The 18149-nt window shown below is 41.5% G+C and overlaps 1 protein-coding gene across 11 annotated transcripts in view; it reads left to right on the forward strand.

Annotated features, from left to right (window-relative positions):
* BTRC (beta-transducin repeat containing E3 ubiquitin protein ligase) overlaps window positions 1–17582 on the forward strand; it is a 160922-nt gene extending 143340 nt beyond the window's left edge. For 10 of the 11 annotated variants that reach the window (XM_061636210.1, XM_061636208.1, XM_061636212.1 and 7 more), the window contains 4 exons: window positions 8823–8933; window positions 11508–11586; window positions 13474–13667; window positions 14608–17582. In XM_061636210.1, the coding sequence (XP_061492194.1) occupies window positions 8823–8933; window positions 11508–11586; window positions 13474–13635 (352 nt within the window). In that variant the 3' untranslated portion in view covers window positions 13636–13667; window positions 14608–17582. Of the gene's footprint in view, window positions 1–8822; window positions 8934–11323; window positions 11479–11507; window positions 11587–13473; window positions 13668–14607 lie in introns of those variants that run through there. The other variant, XM_061636215.1, reaches the window with a different exon arrangement.
* Window positions 17583–18149: the final 567 nt, after the last annotated feature.

An 18149-nucleotide genomic window follows, 5' to 3' on the forward strand; every position in this document is an offset into this window, starting at 1 on the left:
CCCAGTTTGGCTCATCTAAAGGTGTTTGGATCAAAAGTATACAGTCACATACCACACCAGAAGAGAACCAAATTGGACAACAGTACAAAAGAAGGAATCTTTGTTGGATATTCTACAAAACAAAAAGGATACAGAATCCTAAATCCCAAAACAGAAAGAATTGAAATCCAAAGAGCTGTCTACTTTGATGAAGGTCAAGGTGCATTTCAACCAGAAGGGGCACCATCCCAAGACCAGGACAGTGAAGAAGATAAAGTAGAAATACCATACAGTAGTACAGATTACAGCAACATGCCAACACTGGAGGACAGTGAGGAATCTGAGCAAGAACGGGAACCTGCACAGCCAGAAGGGGCAGCAGAGAATCCTGGGCCAAGACGCTCTAACCGCACCAACAGAGGTGTACCTCCGCTAAGACTGTCCTACCTTGCAAGAGCTGATGAACTTCCAGAGCCAGAGACCTGGAAAGAGATTGAAACTGTAGTCAAGCATACAACAATCAGGATACTCCTGAGTGTTGCTGCCAACAGGAAGATGCAAGTAGAGCATCTAGAAATAAAGGCTGCAAGAGCATGGAATGACAAACTGAACCAAATGCTCTTGAAAGAAGGCTTTAGAAGATGCGAAGCTGACAAATGCCTGTACAGCAGATTCAAGAACAACCAATGGACATATTTTGATTTATGTAGACGATTTACTACAGGTTTATGAGAGTGAGTCCACAAGACAAGCAAGAGTTAGTAAATAATCTAAACAAGGAAGTTGAAGTGAAATGTCTAGGTGACATCACATACTACCTTGGAATACAAATTAAAAGAGAGGAAGATGGATCCTTTCTACTGAACCAAAATCAAAAGATTCAAGACCTGCTTGAGAGTCTAGGACTGAAGGATGCACATCTAGCACCTACACCAATGGAAGTAGGATACTTGAAACCATACCAGAACAATCAACCCTGAGAAGACAACAAAAGGTACAGACAAGCTATAGGAAAACTCCTGTACATCAGCACAATAACCAGACCAGACGTGGCACCAGCAGTGGGATACCTTTGCAGAAAAACCAGCTTGCCAACCAAGAAAGACTGGGAAGCAGTCAAGAGAATGGCAAAATATCTGAAAGGCACTGCAAATCTAAAACTAAAGCTATCAGCTACTCTAGATCCCAAGCTTCTGGGATACGCTGATGCTGACTGGGCTGAAGACACCAAAGATCGCAAGTCAACCAGTGGAAACCTGTTCTACTATGGGCAGTCACTTATGTGCTGGGCAAGTTGAAAGCAAGAGACTGTAGCACACTCATCTACAGAGGCAGAGTATGTATCAGCTGATGAAGCATGCAAGGAAATGAGGTGGCTATGCAAGCTTCTATGAGACTTAGGCATATCTGAACCGGAGCCTATCAGAATACTTGAGAACAATCAAGCTTGCATAAGACTCACGGAATCAGAAGGACAAAGTTCTTGCATGAAGCACATCGATGTGAAGTTCCACTACCTAAAGGACATAAGGGAAAAAGGACTTCTAGAGATGACCTACTATCCAACAGAAGAGACGACAGCTGATGCATTGACCAAGCAGTTGGGCAAAGTCCAACACCAGAAGCTACGAGGCAAAATGAACCTTGTAGAGTGAACCAAGTTCTCGTTGAGAAGGGGTGTTGGAATATGTGGTTCAACACGAACTGGTGGGTTGAGGCTGCATGGGGTTAAAAAGGGTAGCTAGAGAGGAGACCTCCAGATTGCTAGGCTAATACCTAACCTTTGATCTCCTGCTGTCTCTCCCTTCCTGCTAGACTGATATGCTTAGGATGTTGACCGCATCTTCCAGTCTCCTTCCTTCTTTCTCTTGAGAGGGAGAGCAGACATATTCTCTTTGTCTCTCCCTCTTCTCCAAGCATGAGGGCAAACACTAGGCTTAGTGTTTGCATCTCCAACTTAGCTAGTTAGCTAGATGTAGAACTCTTTCCTATCACGTATGTACTTCCAGAATAAAGTAGTTATTTCTTATTTTAAAGCTTAAAGTCTCTGTCTAATTTGCAGGGAAGGTTTAATCTTTAGCAAAGATTCAAATACACAAAGCTCACTCAGATGCTCAAATATCTAATTTTACTACTCTGAAACAGTCCCAAGGCCTGACTTTCTTTTTTGGTTTTTGTCGTGTTCAGACTTTTCATTTGCCAGGGACAGAAGCTTTCTTAGCATCATGGGATTTTCAAGAATCCAAAATCTGCACCACATTCCATATATTCTTAAAATGACCACAGTCCTGACATCAAAGTAACAAGTACATTTTAAAATGCTTGTGTAGTTGCCTCAGTTTTTCATACTTCAAAGCTTCCAAACCATCAGTGAGCAAAGTTAATCAACTTTTAGTAGACTATATAGTTTTATTTTACATAAATGCCTCTCTCTCTTTCTCTCTGGTGCAACTGCTATTTAGATTTTTGTATTCTGTAAGAGCTAAAAGCAAACAGTAAAGATTATCTAATTTCTCAAAATGTAATATGTGAAAGAGCTGGCATGGGCATTTATATAGGATGCTCCCCTTAATGGGTTGTGTCCCTGCTTAAAAACATTGGATTTGCTATAAAAGAGGCTTTTAATCCAATCCCCAAACCCTGCTGGGATCTTTTTCTCATGGGACTTGGCTTCAGGCACCATTTGGAACAGGTGGTGTGGACTCATGGAGTCTGTTTGCTCTTCCTTGGTTGGAAATATTCCAAGCATTAATCCATTTCATAGTACAAGGAACTGTGGATTCTTGCAATGCCACTCTTACTGTGATGGTTGGATGAGATTTGACAGTTTTTAATAGGGGAAGTGTGATCAATATAGTAGGGCAAATGTGACAAATATCACTGGAAGCTATTGATTAGTCAGAATTGAGCAAGTAAGAAGCACAGTCTTCCTATAACTCACCCATACTCATTTTAAAAAAGTTCTATTCTTTTAATGTGAAGTACAGCAAGGAGTTACCTCTTTAGCCACGAGCTGCTTCTCTGTCCAGTCCTCCATCAATGTAAATATTGGTGCACTTGCTTAAAGGGTTTATTCCACTCGTGTGTGCTTCTTTCCTGCAAGGAGTAGAGTGTCAGCACAATCCTTGTAATTCTGTCTTCCCCCCCCCCCCGAAAGCGTCTTCCATAGTGGTTTGATCATCGACGCTCTTGAGAAATGTGTTCGCAGCCTTGCTTGAATTGTTGCTGAGGACAATTTAAAAAGAAGACAAAATTGACACTACTAGCCTAAAGCTATAAAGTTTAGTGAATTTGCAAAGATTAAAAAATAGGTAAGGGATCCCTCTTAATTGGACCAACAGAGGTCACTCAAATTAATCGTATCATCTTTCCTCATCTGTTGCGTGTAATTCTCTGGGTCCCAAGGTCAAATGTACCAAACCACTGAGTGCCCAAATAAAGTTACAAAAACAAAGAAACACATCCTTTTTTAAGGGTCTTAAGAGGCTGGTAATTGACTAGTGTAGCTTTAGAGATAGCTAGTTACTGAAGGTAATTGCGGTAACATGAGTAATGAAAACAAGTCAGGGTGCTGCCGCAAACAATTTTAAATGAGAGACATGGGGAATTGTAAGGGGACAGTTGAAGCCATTAACCAATCATCACCTTCACTCACCAGCTGCATTCTATTTAATGCCTTGTAAAGATCAAAAGGTTTGTAAACAACACCATAGCTTTGCTTGAAGAATATCACATTTTGGAGGGTGAGGTTGGTTTCATGGTATGACTGAACAAAAGGCTGATAAGGCAAACCACGTTTTGAGAGAAAATTGAGTTTATATGTCATGAATTTGGGTCCAGTATTCTATAGTAGCAAAGAGCCAGTCTGCTACTTCAACTTTTTAAAAAATAACAGCATCAAAGACAAATCTACAAACATAGAATTTGGAAAGCAGAAACATCAATAGTAATCCAAGCAAGAAATAGTTAAACTTTGCAGAGCTTGGAAAAGCAAACACAAATACCACACATAGTAATAACCAACAAAAATAAATGTCAATATGGTAATAAATTTAAAGAGGAATACAATTACTTTTATGCTTACTCTGAATAAAATCTTTGTGTTAGAATTTTGTAGCAGTTGGCAGCGTATCTCAGCAGAATCCAGTTTGGGTGCACTTTGACCAGCATGCTTCTTCGAATTATTATTCAGAACTTGGCTTGGGGTGACCATTTCTCCCATCTTTCTCTCTTGTCCTTTAAACCATCTGAGCACAAACTGTTTAACTTTGGTGTTCTGTACAGCACAACTTGAATGGTTAATCACAAAGGTTTAGAATTTACACTGACTTATCAAAAGTGGAATGAAGTAGAATTATCTCAGATTGCAACTGTAGCAAATGGGTAGGAAGCTCACTTCTTGATATTGCAGTTCCTGTTTAGTGCTAACTAGGATGAACAAAACATAGGGCCCAGCAAGAGCTACTTTAAACCATCATGACTCCACTAAAATGGATGTCCTGTTTTAATGCTGATTTTATATGTTTATATGTTTTATATTTTTATAGGTTCTTAATGATATGTACTTGTTTTTATCTGGAAGCCGCCTTGAGTTCCAGTTTGGAAAAAGGGCGGGGTATAAATAAAGATGATAATGATAATGATAATGATGATGATGATGATGATAATAATAATGATAATAATAATAATAATAATAATGTAGGTACACTGACTTAGAATGGCTTCACAATTTATTATGCCTGTTTTCTTGTGGAGGTGGGAGGTAGTGGCACTGCTTAAATTTACCTGTATCATATGAGCCTTCTACACAGAAACACAAGGACATGGTTCATCACTGTTAGCAACTCCGTTGTCAGTATAATGTGAAATGTGTTTTAATTGACTGAAGATTTGCCTGTTTAAACTGCTGCCTGGGGTCAAACTAAATGTTACAGCAGCAGACGGGCACATGCATAAGAGTTACATTACCACGAAATACACATGGGGCAGGCCTGTTTGAAATGGAGTAAGAATGGGTGGGAGTGGGGAGCTGAGCCTTTCCACCACTTGCGCTTCCCTCCATCACATTGTGTAGTCCCACCTATTTTTCTCTTGCTGGGACTCCTGTGCTAACATTTACTTTGTCCCTTAGTTGTAGTGCTCCATGATGAAGAATACATAACTACACCAGACAAAAATAAGGATAGCAGGATATTTTAAGTGCTGACAATAAGCCTAATGATGCGGTGTTTATTTTGAGCACATTATTTATTTATTTATTTCATTTCATTTACACTGAGGCTGTTCAAGGTGTGGTGTGCAATAAATAGAAGCAATATCAGTTGAACCAGACAGCAATACCAGAGCAACCAGACAGCAAAGCAACAATATGAAATGATACCGGCCAATGTCAAAAATATATAAATGAAAGGCCTAAAAGAAGAAAAAATGCTTTTTTGGCAGGTGCTGAAAACTGCACAGTAGAGCAGCTTAGAGGGGCCTCTTTGGGGGGCAAGTTCCAAAAGTGCAGTACCACAACAGAATAGGCCCTGCTCTCTCTACTGATTTCCTGTGAATGTGGGATTCCAGTCCCTGTCAATAGGGCTGTGAACACACTAGTCGCCTACAGCAAAGCATTTCCATTGGCCACACCGGGGGGGGGTTGATCTGCTGATTAGTTGTGAAATCTCTTTGAAGCAATTTTAAAAAAAAACCACTCAAGCCTATCCCACCAGGTTTTACAGTAAAAAGGGGTGCGGTTTGATAGGCATTTTGTGTCCTGTTTTCAGAAAAGAGAGGTGGAGACACACTGGAACTGGCAGAACAGTGAATTTGTTTCTACCCTAGCACAGGTGTTGAAAGAAGGATAATTTGATTACATTCTAGGGATTGGGACTGTCAGACAAACATCAGATTTCCACTTTAGGAAAGAGCAATAGAGAACAGAGAGACATAAGTACAGAGACCTTGTTATTGTCCTGCCCTAGCTTGACTTGAGGCCCACAGGGTTGGCTGGGTTGAAGATGTGGCACTTGCTGGAAGGGTATGGTCGCATCCAGAACAGCAGAGCCCCATCCAATAGAGCCCTCAAATCCAGTAGAGCAGCATCAAGATAGGCTATGCAGGATCACCACAGGCAAGGAAAACCACTTGTCAGGACCCTGGACAGATCACTGTGGCTGTTACTGGTTCAGACTTACCCAGGAAGAGATTGTGTCACAGCAGCATTCTGAGGCCTTATGTTGGCTGATCTAGACCTGCTGTCAAACCCACCCCCTCTGAGGAATCGTTTGTTTCTTAAAAGCCATTGCCTTATTTTGTAGTTACTAGCTCCCACTGAATTTGGGCAGTGAAGATTGCATTAGGGGATGCCCTCCGTGTCTTGGGTAAAGCTACAACCTCTGCCCTGGAAGGTCCTGGAGTGGGGGATGAAGCCTTCCCAAGCAATATCTTCCTCTGAGCCAGAGGAGGAATTGAGAACAGAGAATCTGACAATTCTTAATAAATGTTGACTGAGAGCTTTCAGAGGACTTTAGACAAGAGGGCAGAAATGAAATAAAGATCGTCCATTTCTTAGGGAGAGAGAAATCCTACAATATTGCAGAATCACTGAATCATTTTTTTCAGTTACACATCAGTTTGCTTCATGATCATAAAACATGTAACCACACCTGTTCCCCTGGGGCTACATTCTTACAGTACTCCGGTTGCAATTTCTTAAATTGGATTCCTTTCAAAATGCTGATTTACTCTGGGTAGCTATAGTTTTTGTCCAACTAGGGGCAGAGCTCCACTCACTCCACTCGCCAACCTGCAGCCAACCCCGCCCCATGTTAACACCTTCCCCTTTTCACTTTCCAAAACCCTTTCTGAAGCCACTTCTCTCTCCTTGTCTGCAACCCCACCTGGCACCCCTGTTTTCACCTCTACCCCTATGTCCATGGCTCCTCACCCCTTCCTTTTCTACAGCCCCTTTACACAGACCCCCCCCAGTCGTAACTTTTGGTATCTTCTCCCACACATTGCAACTACTAAGCCCCCTTTTCACCTTCCAACCAATTTTGAAACCACCCCCTCCTTTTCTGAAGCCCATTTTGCACCCCATTGTCATCTTCATCTCTATTCCCATACTGCCACCTCCCAACCTTTTTGCAAACCCTCCTTTTCACCCCCTTTTTCATATTTCCTCCTATTCTGCAATTCCCCCAGACAACCTCATAGTAACCTGGATTTGCTTGGCTTCTGTTTTTAACCTGCTTTTAACTTTTCCCCTTCACCAGTCTCTCCAGCTGCACTTGCCGCTCTGACAGGCTATGCCAGCCACCCTTGTGCCTCCCTCCCTCCCCTGTGTGCTGTCAACCTTCAAAGAGGCTGACCTAACACTTCTGCCTCCTTCCACAACCAGAGTAGGGCCTATGCTAAACACCCAAGGGAACCTTTCCCTCCCTGGCCATGACCAAGTTGGGTGGGGAGGGGACCAGAGAAAGAGCTGTGCCAACACTTCCCCTTCACACCTGAATCCCTCTCAATTGCTGTGCAAGGTTGTCTTGTGCCAATCACATCCACTCAGAGCTTGGAAAAGTTACTTGTTTGAACTACAACGCCCATCAGCCCCAGCCAGCATGGCCACTGGATTGGGGTGATGGGAGTTGTAGTTCAAAAAAGTAACTTTTCCAAGCTCTGCATCCACTAAGCCCCTTTCTCCACTGCCAGCCACTTCCTTAAACAGGGCTGCACTTGCCAGCACCTCTCCTCACCCACTTCTTCCTCAGCGAGTGCTACCCTGTCAGCCTCTCTACCAACACCCTGTTTGCCTCCATACTAATAAACCAGCAATCTTTGGTGTGCCCCACCACCCCAAAATGCTACCTCCATGGGGCAGCCTCATGAAGACTCTTCTACCTTCCCCTCCCAGTCGAACTGCAGCAACTCTTCAACCTCTCTTCTTTAGCAGCATGCCATGACTGCCACCATCACTTCCTCCTACTTGCCATCACACTGAGTTTGCAGGGCAAGCAGCATCTGTTGGAGCTACATGAACTACAGCATAATGATAGATAAGCTATAAATATTATAGAGAGAGACTAAGATAACGTTGGAAGAAAGTCAACTTTGTATTGTAACATTACTGGCAGATATTAAACAGAGATTCAGATATGATACAATCTTGTGTGGAGAAGGTACACCTAGACTAATTAGGGCTTTATAGTTGAGCAATATGAATCTTCATTAGGGCCTGGAAACAAATTAATAGTCATTACAGCTGGGCAAAAATTGGTATGTTTTCTTGCTTCCTGTTCCAACCTGCATTCTACACTAGTTGAAGCTTCTGATCAGTCTCAAACCCTACGTACGGTCCATTTTGGAAATTAGTTTCAAAGGTTACCAAGACATGTTAGGGAAATGGTAGGTTTCCTCTAAGAATCTGACATGTCAGGTGTTATGGGGTAGGGGGAATATCCTTCCAATAACCAGTTGAATCTCCCTTGTATAGTAAAGCCAGGTCACAAGAAGAATTAAATTTTTTCTGGAACAGGCAATCTTATCTCAAGTTCACATGGACATTGTCTGCATTTTATCTGGATTCTGCTATAATTTGTTACCCCTCATCTAGCCTGTATTCAGGTGATAATTCAGAGATAACACTGCAACTCTTAGATTTTCTGGAAATGAAAAATAGTGGGGTTTCACATTGAAAATTGTATTTTTCTGGATACAAAATATGAATCTAGGGAGAAAGTGAGCGATTCATCAGTCCTCCCAGTCCTGAGTAAATAGGCAAAATTGATTTGCAAATTAGTATTTCTAAGACAGATTCTTAAAAAAACAATTACGCAAGGATTGTTTGTCTTGCCTTCTCCTAGGTTATGGGACATTGAATGTGGGGCATGCTTGCGGGTCCTGGAAGGCCATGAGGAGCTGGTGAGGTGCATTCGTTTTGATACCAAGAGGATAGTCAGCGGAGCCTATGATGGGTAAGAATTTAGTGATGAGATACAGATGCTGAGTCTGTCTCTTCTCTCACCCCCCACCCCCAATGTGACCATTATCCTGAAGACTAGAAAATTAGAAATATCTTACTCTGACAGATCCAACGCTTCATGGAGCAAGTAACCTGTCTGCAACTTGGATTTCTACAAAACAAAACAAAACCAGAGAGAGAACCAATCTTTCCTGTTTAGCATTTCAAATGTAAAATTTTGAGGGAACACATGTCAGTAGTCATTAAATAGGGAAATATTAAAAAATATTGCAGGTTTTTCAAAAACAACCACTTGTAGTAATAATCAAATTTGCTCTCCACGTGACCTCATTTATTACAGGAACAGGTTCTTCCTATATACCAGAATGATCAGCATCTTTCTGAGGCCAGTTTCATTGATCCGTTTTTGTTTTTTTTTAAATCACTGTTGGAAGTGGATAAGGGAGAGGTAGGATTTGCTTATAAAAGTCATTGTTGGAATCTAGTTCAATCATGAACAAGTGTGCTTTTCCATAAGTGTTTCCTACAGTGCTCACAGTTTGTCTTGTCTGTGTCTTTACATCTAAAGTTCCTCTTTTTTGTACAAATACCTTACCTTAGTACCAACATAAACTGTATTTACAATGGGATCATGTTAAAGGTCCACAAGGAGCTAATTCTTTCCTTAAAGCTTTATCCATAATATTCTGCTTTGCCTTACCTTTCCGTCCCAGAAATATGGTGTCCTTTCTAGTGGGCTGTACTATCATCTTAAATGTAAGCTTCTTAGAACAGAATCTGTCCAGACTGCAAGGCCCAAGTCCTTAGCAGTAGGCAGAATACTGGATGCTGTGAGTAATTTGGAAGCTCAAGAACCTCTTCTCCAGCATAGCCTCCCAGCTTTGCAGTCATACAGTCTTTCCCAGGGCATGTGGCTCCTTATTCCACACCTCTGGATTTCCCATTTGAGACCAGTTTGCATCTTCCTTTCCAGTAATGAGGAGCTGCAATAAGTCAAAACATTAATGCAAAATATTGCAGAGTAGACCATCTCTTGGATATGTTGCACACATACTATGTAAGTGTAAAATCAAAAATACCATCACAAACTATTCTTGGAACCTGTAGCCCTGTTGCTGAACTACAACTCACACCATACCTGGCCATTGGCCATGCTTGCTGGGACTGATGGGAGTTGTAGTTCAGCAACAGCTTGAGGGCCAAAGATTTGTAGTTACAAAATTTCAAGAAGAGAGTTGTAGTTTCTAGCTTTAATTTTCATCTTTATTTTTTGTGCAGAGGTGCTCATTGTCTGTGCTGATTTTGAAGTCATCATCTCTATACACAATAATCACTCTTTTATATTTATATATATACAGTATGCCCCAGTATTTCAGCTCTGGAGTAGGCTGACTAGCTTAAATCAATCTTCACGCTATCATTTACCTCCTCACTATATGAATTAATGGGCACTACCCTCCCCCTTCTCTGCCCTCATTGTTTTGAAGCAAGGAGGAGGACATAGAATGGGCCTTACTGAGGAAGTACCCGACTTAGTCTTTTGAAACTTACCTTTATGACTCAAGTGGATGGAGCGACAATAGAACATAGGAAGCTGTCTTACACTAAGTCATCTCGCTCCTGCATTGAGCAGGGGGTTGGACTTGATGGCCTTATAGCCCCCTTCCAACTCTATGATTCAATATTCTCTACTCTACTCTGTCTGTCACTCCAGGGGTTTGGAGAGGGGTCTTTCCCATCCCTACATGGAGATACTCCAGGGATTGAACCTGAAACATTCTGTATGCATAGCGTATCCTCTACCACTAAGCTGTGACCTTTTCCAGGGCACTTACCAAAGGCCACCCAGTGAACATCATGACTGAGTAGGAATCTGAATCTGGATTTTCCCACATCCAAGCATTAATGTTGCTGGCTTTGATCCATGCCTCCAGACCTTTTCAGTAGCAGATTACATGAGTAGTAGTGGAGTGCAGAGGAATGAAGTTGCTGGTATGCTTTTCTGAAATGCCTGCAGCATAGTAGATGAGCAGTGAAGGGTTGGTAGCAGCTCATCAGTCTGTCCAAAGCAACACTTGGAAGCAAGATAGTGCCACATCTTCCTCCCTGCCCTTGTGCACAGTCTGGAACTGACTGGCACCACTGAATGTAAGATTAGACATTAATAGTTTCATGTCAATCAAGGAGTTTGATATGTTTGATCACCCCCAACCATGTTTCCTTCCACAGATTTTACTTACCTGTCTCAGTTGCTACTAAAGCAGCGGGACAATACAATGCAACCTTTATCGTTGATTCTGTTTTAGTTGATATTGCCTCTTTATTTTTAATAAAGTTTTGATTTATTTTTATATTAACCATATACTTTCCCTCTCCATTAAGATCACCCACCCAACACAAGAGACAATGAAAAAGCCAAGTTCCAAGGAAAGGTTTCTATTTTTTCCCTCCATGAATCAGATTTATCGTCTAAGCTGTGTTAATGATTCACACTTTGAAACTCATCTAGTGTTTGTCATTTCTCTTTAACGGAACCCTGGTTGTTGTTTTTCGTTCTTGCCATCAGGAAAATTAAAGTGTGGGATCTGGTGGCTGCCCTGGACCCCCGTGCCCCTGCTGGAACTCTCTGTCTGCGCACTCTTGTGGTAAGAGTTTTTGATTGACTGGGAACAGAAAGGAAGAATTTTTCTCAATATTAATGGATAATAAACTTTGCCTAGGTTGGCAAATTACATTTGGAATACCATATGCCACTCCTTAGTCACCCCACTGAATCTAGATCCATTAAAGAATGCAGCTTTGAGTGACTTATAAGCAAAATGAGAAGTCATATATTGTACTGCTTGGATTTGTCTTGGACTTGTCATGCTTTAAAGAATATGCAGAATAAAAAGACTCTGATGGTGGCATTGGGCTTACCTCTTCCATGGCAAAGTGCCCTTATGTGTCCATTGTTGTGGTAGCACAGTCCTGCTTTTTCCAGACTAACTCGCATAGTGTAGGCCAGCTTAACTGCTTCTGCTTGATATCTCTAAATACAGTTCTGCTTCTTATAGAGAACATAGGACTCAACAGGGCAAGTGAAAAAGCAGCCACCTTGTTTTATCTTTATGATCCTAGAGAACCAAATACGGGAAGCAGTGTAGAATTCATTCAACCTTAATGAGGCGCTAGGGGAGTCAGTGTTCATTACCCCTGAGTGGGTATGTTCACACTTCAGCTGAGACTGGCTTGGGAATCCTGCTGCTCATGGCTAAACCACCAATGTACAGAAGCCCTGCCTCATTACAGTTATGTCTGATACTTTTTCCTTTGAAAGGGTGGGCAGAAGCACGTTAGGTGTTTGTGCAACTGGGCAAGCATAATACTTGCTGTTTTTCTGCATGTCCTCAGTGTCTGAACTTAAACCTGGCTGTGCAATGAATGTAGCATACATTGTGGTGTTATATTTTCAATTTCCAGATAGGAGGAAAGGACACACAATAAATACCACTCTCAGCTAAGAACATAAGGAATGTTCTGATGGACCAGATTAAGGATCCATTTAGTCCAGTATTCTGTTTTCAACAATAGCCAGCCAGATGGCTCTAACAAACCCACAAACAGGAGACAAAAGCAACAACTAACTTTTTTCAATGTGTTCCTCCATCATATGGTATTTAGAGGGGTACTGCCTTTGAACATGAATGCAAACCTTTTCTTGATTTCACACAGAAATGGTTTGTTAGTTTAAAAAGGACTGTTTGTGAGGTTGTATATTTATAAGCGAATCTATACTTAAACCTTGTTTCTATAATCAGAAATGTGCAATTAGCAAGATCACAGCAGATGTGGAATCAGCATAGTTATTCATAGTGGTTCTAATTTTTTTCTAATGTATTTCATTCACAACATTTTGAAGATTTTGGAAGTTTCAGGAGGAGTCAGGACTTGAGTTATTGGAAAATGAGTTGGGGTGGTTTGGGTATTACATATTTAAGAAACTGTGGAAGTGACCTGTGGGAGCATGGCAAGGAACAAAGAGAATGCAGCATACAAATATAGTGTAAAGTCCTCCTCTCTGACCATTTCACAAGGTCATCCTGCATTTCTGAAGCTTCCGACCATTTCTACCCATGGCAACATCAGATTTCTTATGCTTCTAAAGACATTGCCAATGTTTTTTCAGCTTTCTCCATAACTGTGTGTGGGTTGGAAATGTGCATTATAAAAAATAAATAAAAACTCTGACCCTTCTCAGCACATCAAAATTCAAAGCAAGCAGAAGGATGATTGCAACCATGCAACTGGTTTTTAGGGAGTTGGAGTAGAGCCATTGAAAGAAAAGTGTTGCAGATAGAAATAACCTGTTCACGGGCCAACTGATGGATCCATCTATTAACAACTGCATAACTATTTACAAAAATGTGTTAATCATTTAACTTTCTAAGCTGTGAACAGCAGCAAAATACAAAAGATAGTTTACCTGCTTAAGCCTCCAGAAAGTCTTAAAAAGTAATATGAATTTGGCTTCTCTCTCTTCTCCCATCCAGGAACACTCTGGCAGGGTTTTCCGTCTCCAGTTTGATGAATTTCAAATCGTTAGCACCTCACATGATGACACAATCCTTATCTGGGACTTCCTGAATGATCCAGCTACCGAAGCAGAATCTAACCGCTCCCCTTCCAGAACATACACTTACATCTCCAGATAAATAGCACTGCACTGTATCTTACACTTGCACAGGTAAAAATAAAAGAACCCTTAGAGGCAGCAGGTAGGCTGCATGGTGGAGAAACAAGATTTGTAATTGGCCATGTAATTTAAAGGATCATGGGGAGCTGGAAGTCTTGTTGGTTCCCTAAGTGAGACTACCCTGAGACTTTAGCAACTGGCCCCAGATGAGACTACAGGACCATTTTCCAAAAGGTTCTACCAGCCAGTCATCTGTTTTTTCACCCATATGGTCTGTTGACTCTTTTCATTTTGGAGGAAACATTCAGCAAAGCAAGCCACAAGGAAAATGCAGAGACTGGTCCTGGACACCCCTTAACATCCATGTTCTGTGTTCCGAATGATCAGCTAACCCGGTGTGTCTGCACCTGGCTGGTACTTAGAATGGACTACAGTAGGGCCCCACTCATACGGCGGGTTACATTCCAGACCCCTGCCGAAAAGCGAAACCCACCGAAAAGCAGAACTCCATCAATAAAATGGCACCTGACGCCTGAAAAACACTGTAAAAGTGGAACAAGTGCCGTGTGAGTGGGGCCTTACTCTAATTGAAAACCGCCATATTAGCGGAATGCCGAAAAGTGGGGTGCTGAAAAGCGGGGCCCTACTGTACGTCATTTTAGGATTTATCTTAAACGTAATTCTTTAGCTGTCTATTGGTCAACTAGTTAAAGCACTATCTGTGTGTTTTATAATAGTCCTTTGGTTAATTTATTATCAAAAAGAGTTGTTAACTAGAATTCATATTTGGCAGGGATGAGGGATGTACCCAATGTCCCAACATAAATTAAGATACCAGAAGAGTTTTGAGGGGTGATAATAGGCTGGTGTATAGAGGATTGAGATAAAAGAGTGTAATTGTCTAGACCACCCATAATCATCTTTTCCCAGTTTACAAAATTCCATTTTCAAAGATGTGGATGATGAATTATTCTTGTCTTTTCTTCCCCAGGACTCATTTAACCTGCGATATTTAAATTGTCTGCCAATGCCAGGGCAAAAGAATTAACCACATAACAGATATTACTGAAGAGAGAGGCTCTCAGACACACTTCTGGAACCAAGGCGGCATGCAGTTGATCTCAGACAAGGACTTCTTAGCACAGCTGATTGCTGAAGTGCTGCTATATGAGAAAATTTATTTTATCTTTCCTGAATGACTGGTGTGTTAAACCTCACCTCCTCACACTCTTTTCCTTCCCATGTCCTCTCTTGTCCTGAGTGCAGATGTCCTATAAATATATTTAACATGTTGCCAGAATTTCTTGCTTTGCTCTTAAGCAGAAAAATTATTGCCACCATTCATTCACCTGGGAGAATCACCTTGTGATGCGTTGGTAGGAGGGGAATAGCAGGCTGATGCCTCTGCCTTTTGTGATTTGTGTAAAGGACACCTCTAGTTTCTTGCAGAAGAGCCTTGGACTTTAAAGAAGGGCAAGATTAATGCCAAATGAAGGCCCTGGTGGCCAGAAACCAGTTGGGAGATCATGATGATGTCTAAATAATTTCAGCTAAGCCCTCTGCAGTTCACTTGTTTGAAATGTTGGTCTGGCAGATGACAGTAAATGAATGGTGAAACTTTCTTCTGCCAAAATCTAATATTGCTTAAGAAATGAGGCTTATTGGTGATGACATCAAGTTCTTGGTTGTAGTGGGCAATATTTCTACTATCAAAGTATATGGGCTGCTCTACAAAAAAATCTCACTGAATAGATTTCCATGTTCTGCTTCCTTCCCTCTCTGTGGTGCAGCATTGCATCTCAACTCCTTATCCCCCCATAAGAAGAGTATGACATTAAAGTTGGCAACCATCCTTCTTGAGACTCCATCAGCCTAGAATTGAATGGCTTATTCAGACTTTTTCTGCTGACCCGATTGTATCATTATTCATTGGCTGACATTTGTGCATTGTTGTCATACTTTGTTGGAAGGGAACTACTGAAGGTATGGAACATTATGATGACTCCACATCTCGGCCTGTAAGCTGTAAGGCCAGTTTGTAATGGAGGTGATAATAGTAGAGAAGAACAGTAGAGGGCCCTTAGCTAGGGGCAGAAAAGATCCAACAGCAAACATAACCCACACCACCTTAGCAAACAATATAATCTTCCATCACCAAGTGGGAATATTTGAACGCTGGCCTCCAAGAAGGAAAGGTTAACTCTTTTGGCCAAGATTTATTTTAAATTTGGAAGTTAGGTAAAAAGAGAACCTCACTTTATGCTGCCAAGCGGGCAGATTCCCTCTGATCTGTCTCCTCTACATTCACTCGGGAATAGCAGTTTCCCCATGATGAAGTTTTGGCATTTGCCTTGGCAGGTTCAGCAGGTCAGACGTCAGTGAGAACTAAGAATAATTGGGCAGCTGGTTCTGTCCTGTAGTTCTCTGCCCTGGATCAAAAGGGATAGTTTCATGAGGATGCTCTGCCTTGTCCATGGATCCTCAACTTGCCTATTATCCAGGGTCATATTAGCACCAAAGACATCATCAGAGGTATTAGTTTTCTTGGAGGGGGTCGGGGAGGATTGTGCTGATCTTGGTCTACTTTTTTAAGTGTATCTTTAAATAAAGGCAAAGGACATCAGAGTTGCAGCTAGAAGGTTTACCTTACCATGTGGCTATCCATCAAAGGATGGAAAAATTGCCTTGCACCAAGCTTGCATAGCAAGATGGAACATAAGAGATTTTACTGCATTCTAATTCTTTGTTATGTTTACAAGCTCACTTTGACTCCATCCCTGTTTCACCACTATTACTTGGATTCCATTCATACAAAATTTGCAGTATTGGCTGGGTGTGGAAGAGGATTGCAGATCTGCTACAGCTGGAGCATCAACAGGTTATTCTTGTCCTCTTGCTTGCTGGCAGAGCTGTGAGATCAGTATTTTCTCTCCTGAATGGTGTGTTTGTGTAGGTGTCTTTGGCTGTAGCTCTGTCAAGCACATGTTCTTTTGTTTTGCGGAGTTATGAGAGTTAGAGTTCAAAAAAGGGACAGTGTCATTGCTGGTGCAACCCTGCCTTGATAGTTATGATCTTGCTCTTTCCTGCTGCTGTTCCCAAACGTTTCTAACTACATTTTGGTTTTGAAACAGACATGGTACTGGAGAACTAATCCTAACGAATAAAACACGTTCTCAAGTGAAAAGTAGCAAGTTTTTCCTGTAAACCATTTCAAGAAAGAAGTTGAAATGGTGCTTTTTCAATAGAATGAGGATCCACCATGCCTTGGCATGGAAAAAGACTGCTGCAAAAAGGAAGAGCTCCCCACTCAAGTTGCATGAATTTGAAGGAAATGTTGAAGTTTACAGCCTTCAGCCTACTGCATCTCCAACCATTTGGGGAGGGGTTTGGTATTCATCACAAGAGGAAGGCTCTAAATCTACTACTTGTCATCTCTGTATATGGACACTTAATGGATTGATCTGATAGGTAATTCCAAATGGATTTGTAGTGAAAACTGAAAAGGGAATTGTAACTATGATGTTTCTGAAAAGGGGCTGAGCCCTAATGCTTCAGAATGAAATGCTAACTTGGAATTGCTAATTGCAAACGGCCTTGCCTTTCACTCTGTGGAGAGCTCCACAGGCAGGTGTCCACAGAAGGAAAATCAGCATATAACTGGCTGCTAGCCATAGGAGAGAGTCTTGCTAATTCTAACACTAGAACAATTGAGTACTACATTAAACAATGTAAGCTGAGTCTGGACACACAACTGAATATGTAGCATAGGAATCCCCCTGCAGTAATACTGAGCCACTTTCACTGTTGCTGATTAAGCGTCAGGGCAAATTGAACACTTTGATTATTATTTTAAGACTTTATGCTTGCTTCTGAAATCAGAAGTTGGGAGAGAAACCCTGCTGGTGCAGCAAAGGAAGAAAAATTCTAAAACTGTTTTGACTTCATAAAATAAAAGAGTTGCAAGTATGTGTGTTTCCCTTCTGTGGGTTCATAAATGCATCTGCCAGTCTGAGCTCATGAGTAACTGGTACCTCTCAAAATGACGCCTTCTGGTCCTGTGGATCTCTTCCCTTCCATGTTATGCTCAGACATGTTTAGGAGTTAACAGTATTGTCAAAAGAAATGGCTGCTTGTGTGCTGTTTTCTACTGTTGCATCACACCAGGAAGGGAGGATGTTCCGTAGTTTTCAGTTGCAAGGATTTATACAGGTTGCATGTTCCCCTTTATAGTCTCTTGGATTTGGGAAGGAAGAATTAGAGAAACTCCATCTGGCACAAAGCATTTATAAGGTTCCTAAGTGGCCAACGTATGTGATGCACTTTTTAAATGCTGAGCTGTGCCCTAATCCATTCTCCTTCCCTTAATGGTCAAATAGTTCTTTTGCTGAAACAGGAAACCTTTCAAATTGCCCATCAAGTTGCACTTATTTTTTATGAAATCAGTCCCACATACCCAGCTCAGAATGAGCCAACTGGTTGTGGAAGCACAATTCTCACTTTAGGCCAACTTAAGCAGCTTCCACTTGGGTTTAA

This window comes from Rhineura floridana, chromosome 7 (genome assembly GCF_030035675.1).
Source record: "Rhineura floridana isolate rRhiFlo1 chromosome 7, rRhiFlo1.hap2, whole genome shotgun sequence".
NCBI classification, from domain to species: Eukaryota; Metazoa; Chordata; class Lepidosauria; order Squamata; family Rhineuridae; genus Rhineura; species Rhineura floridana.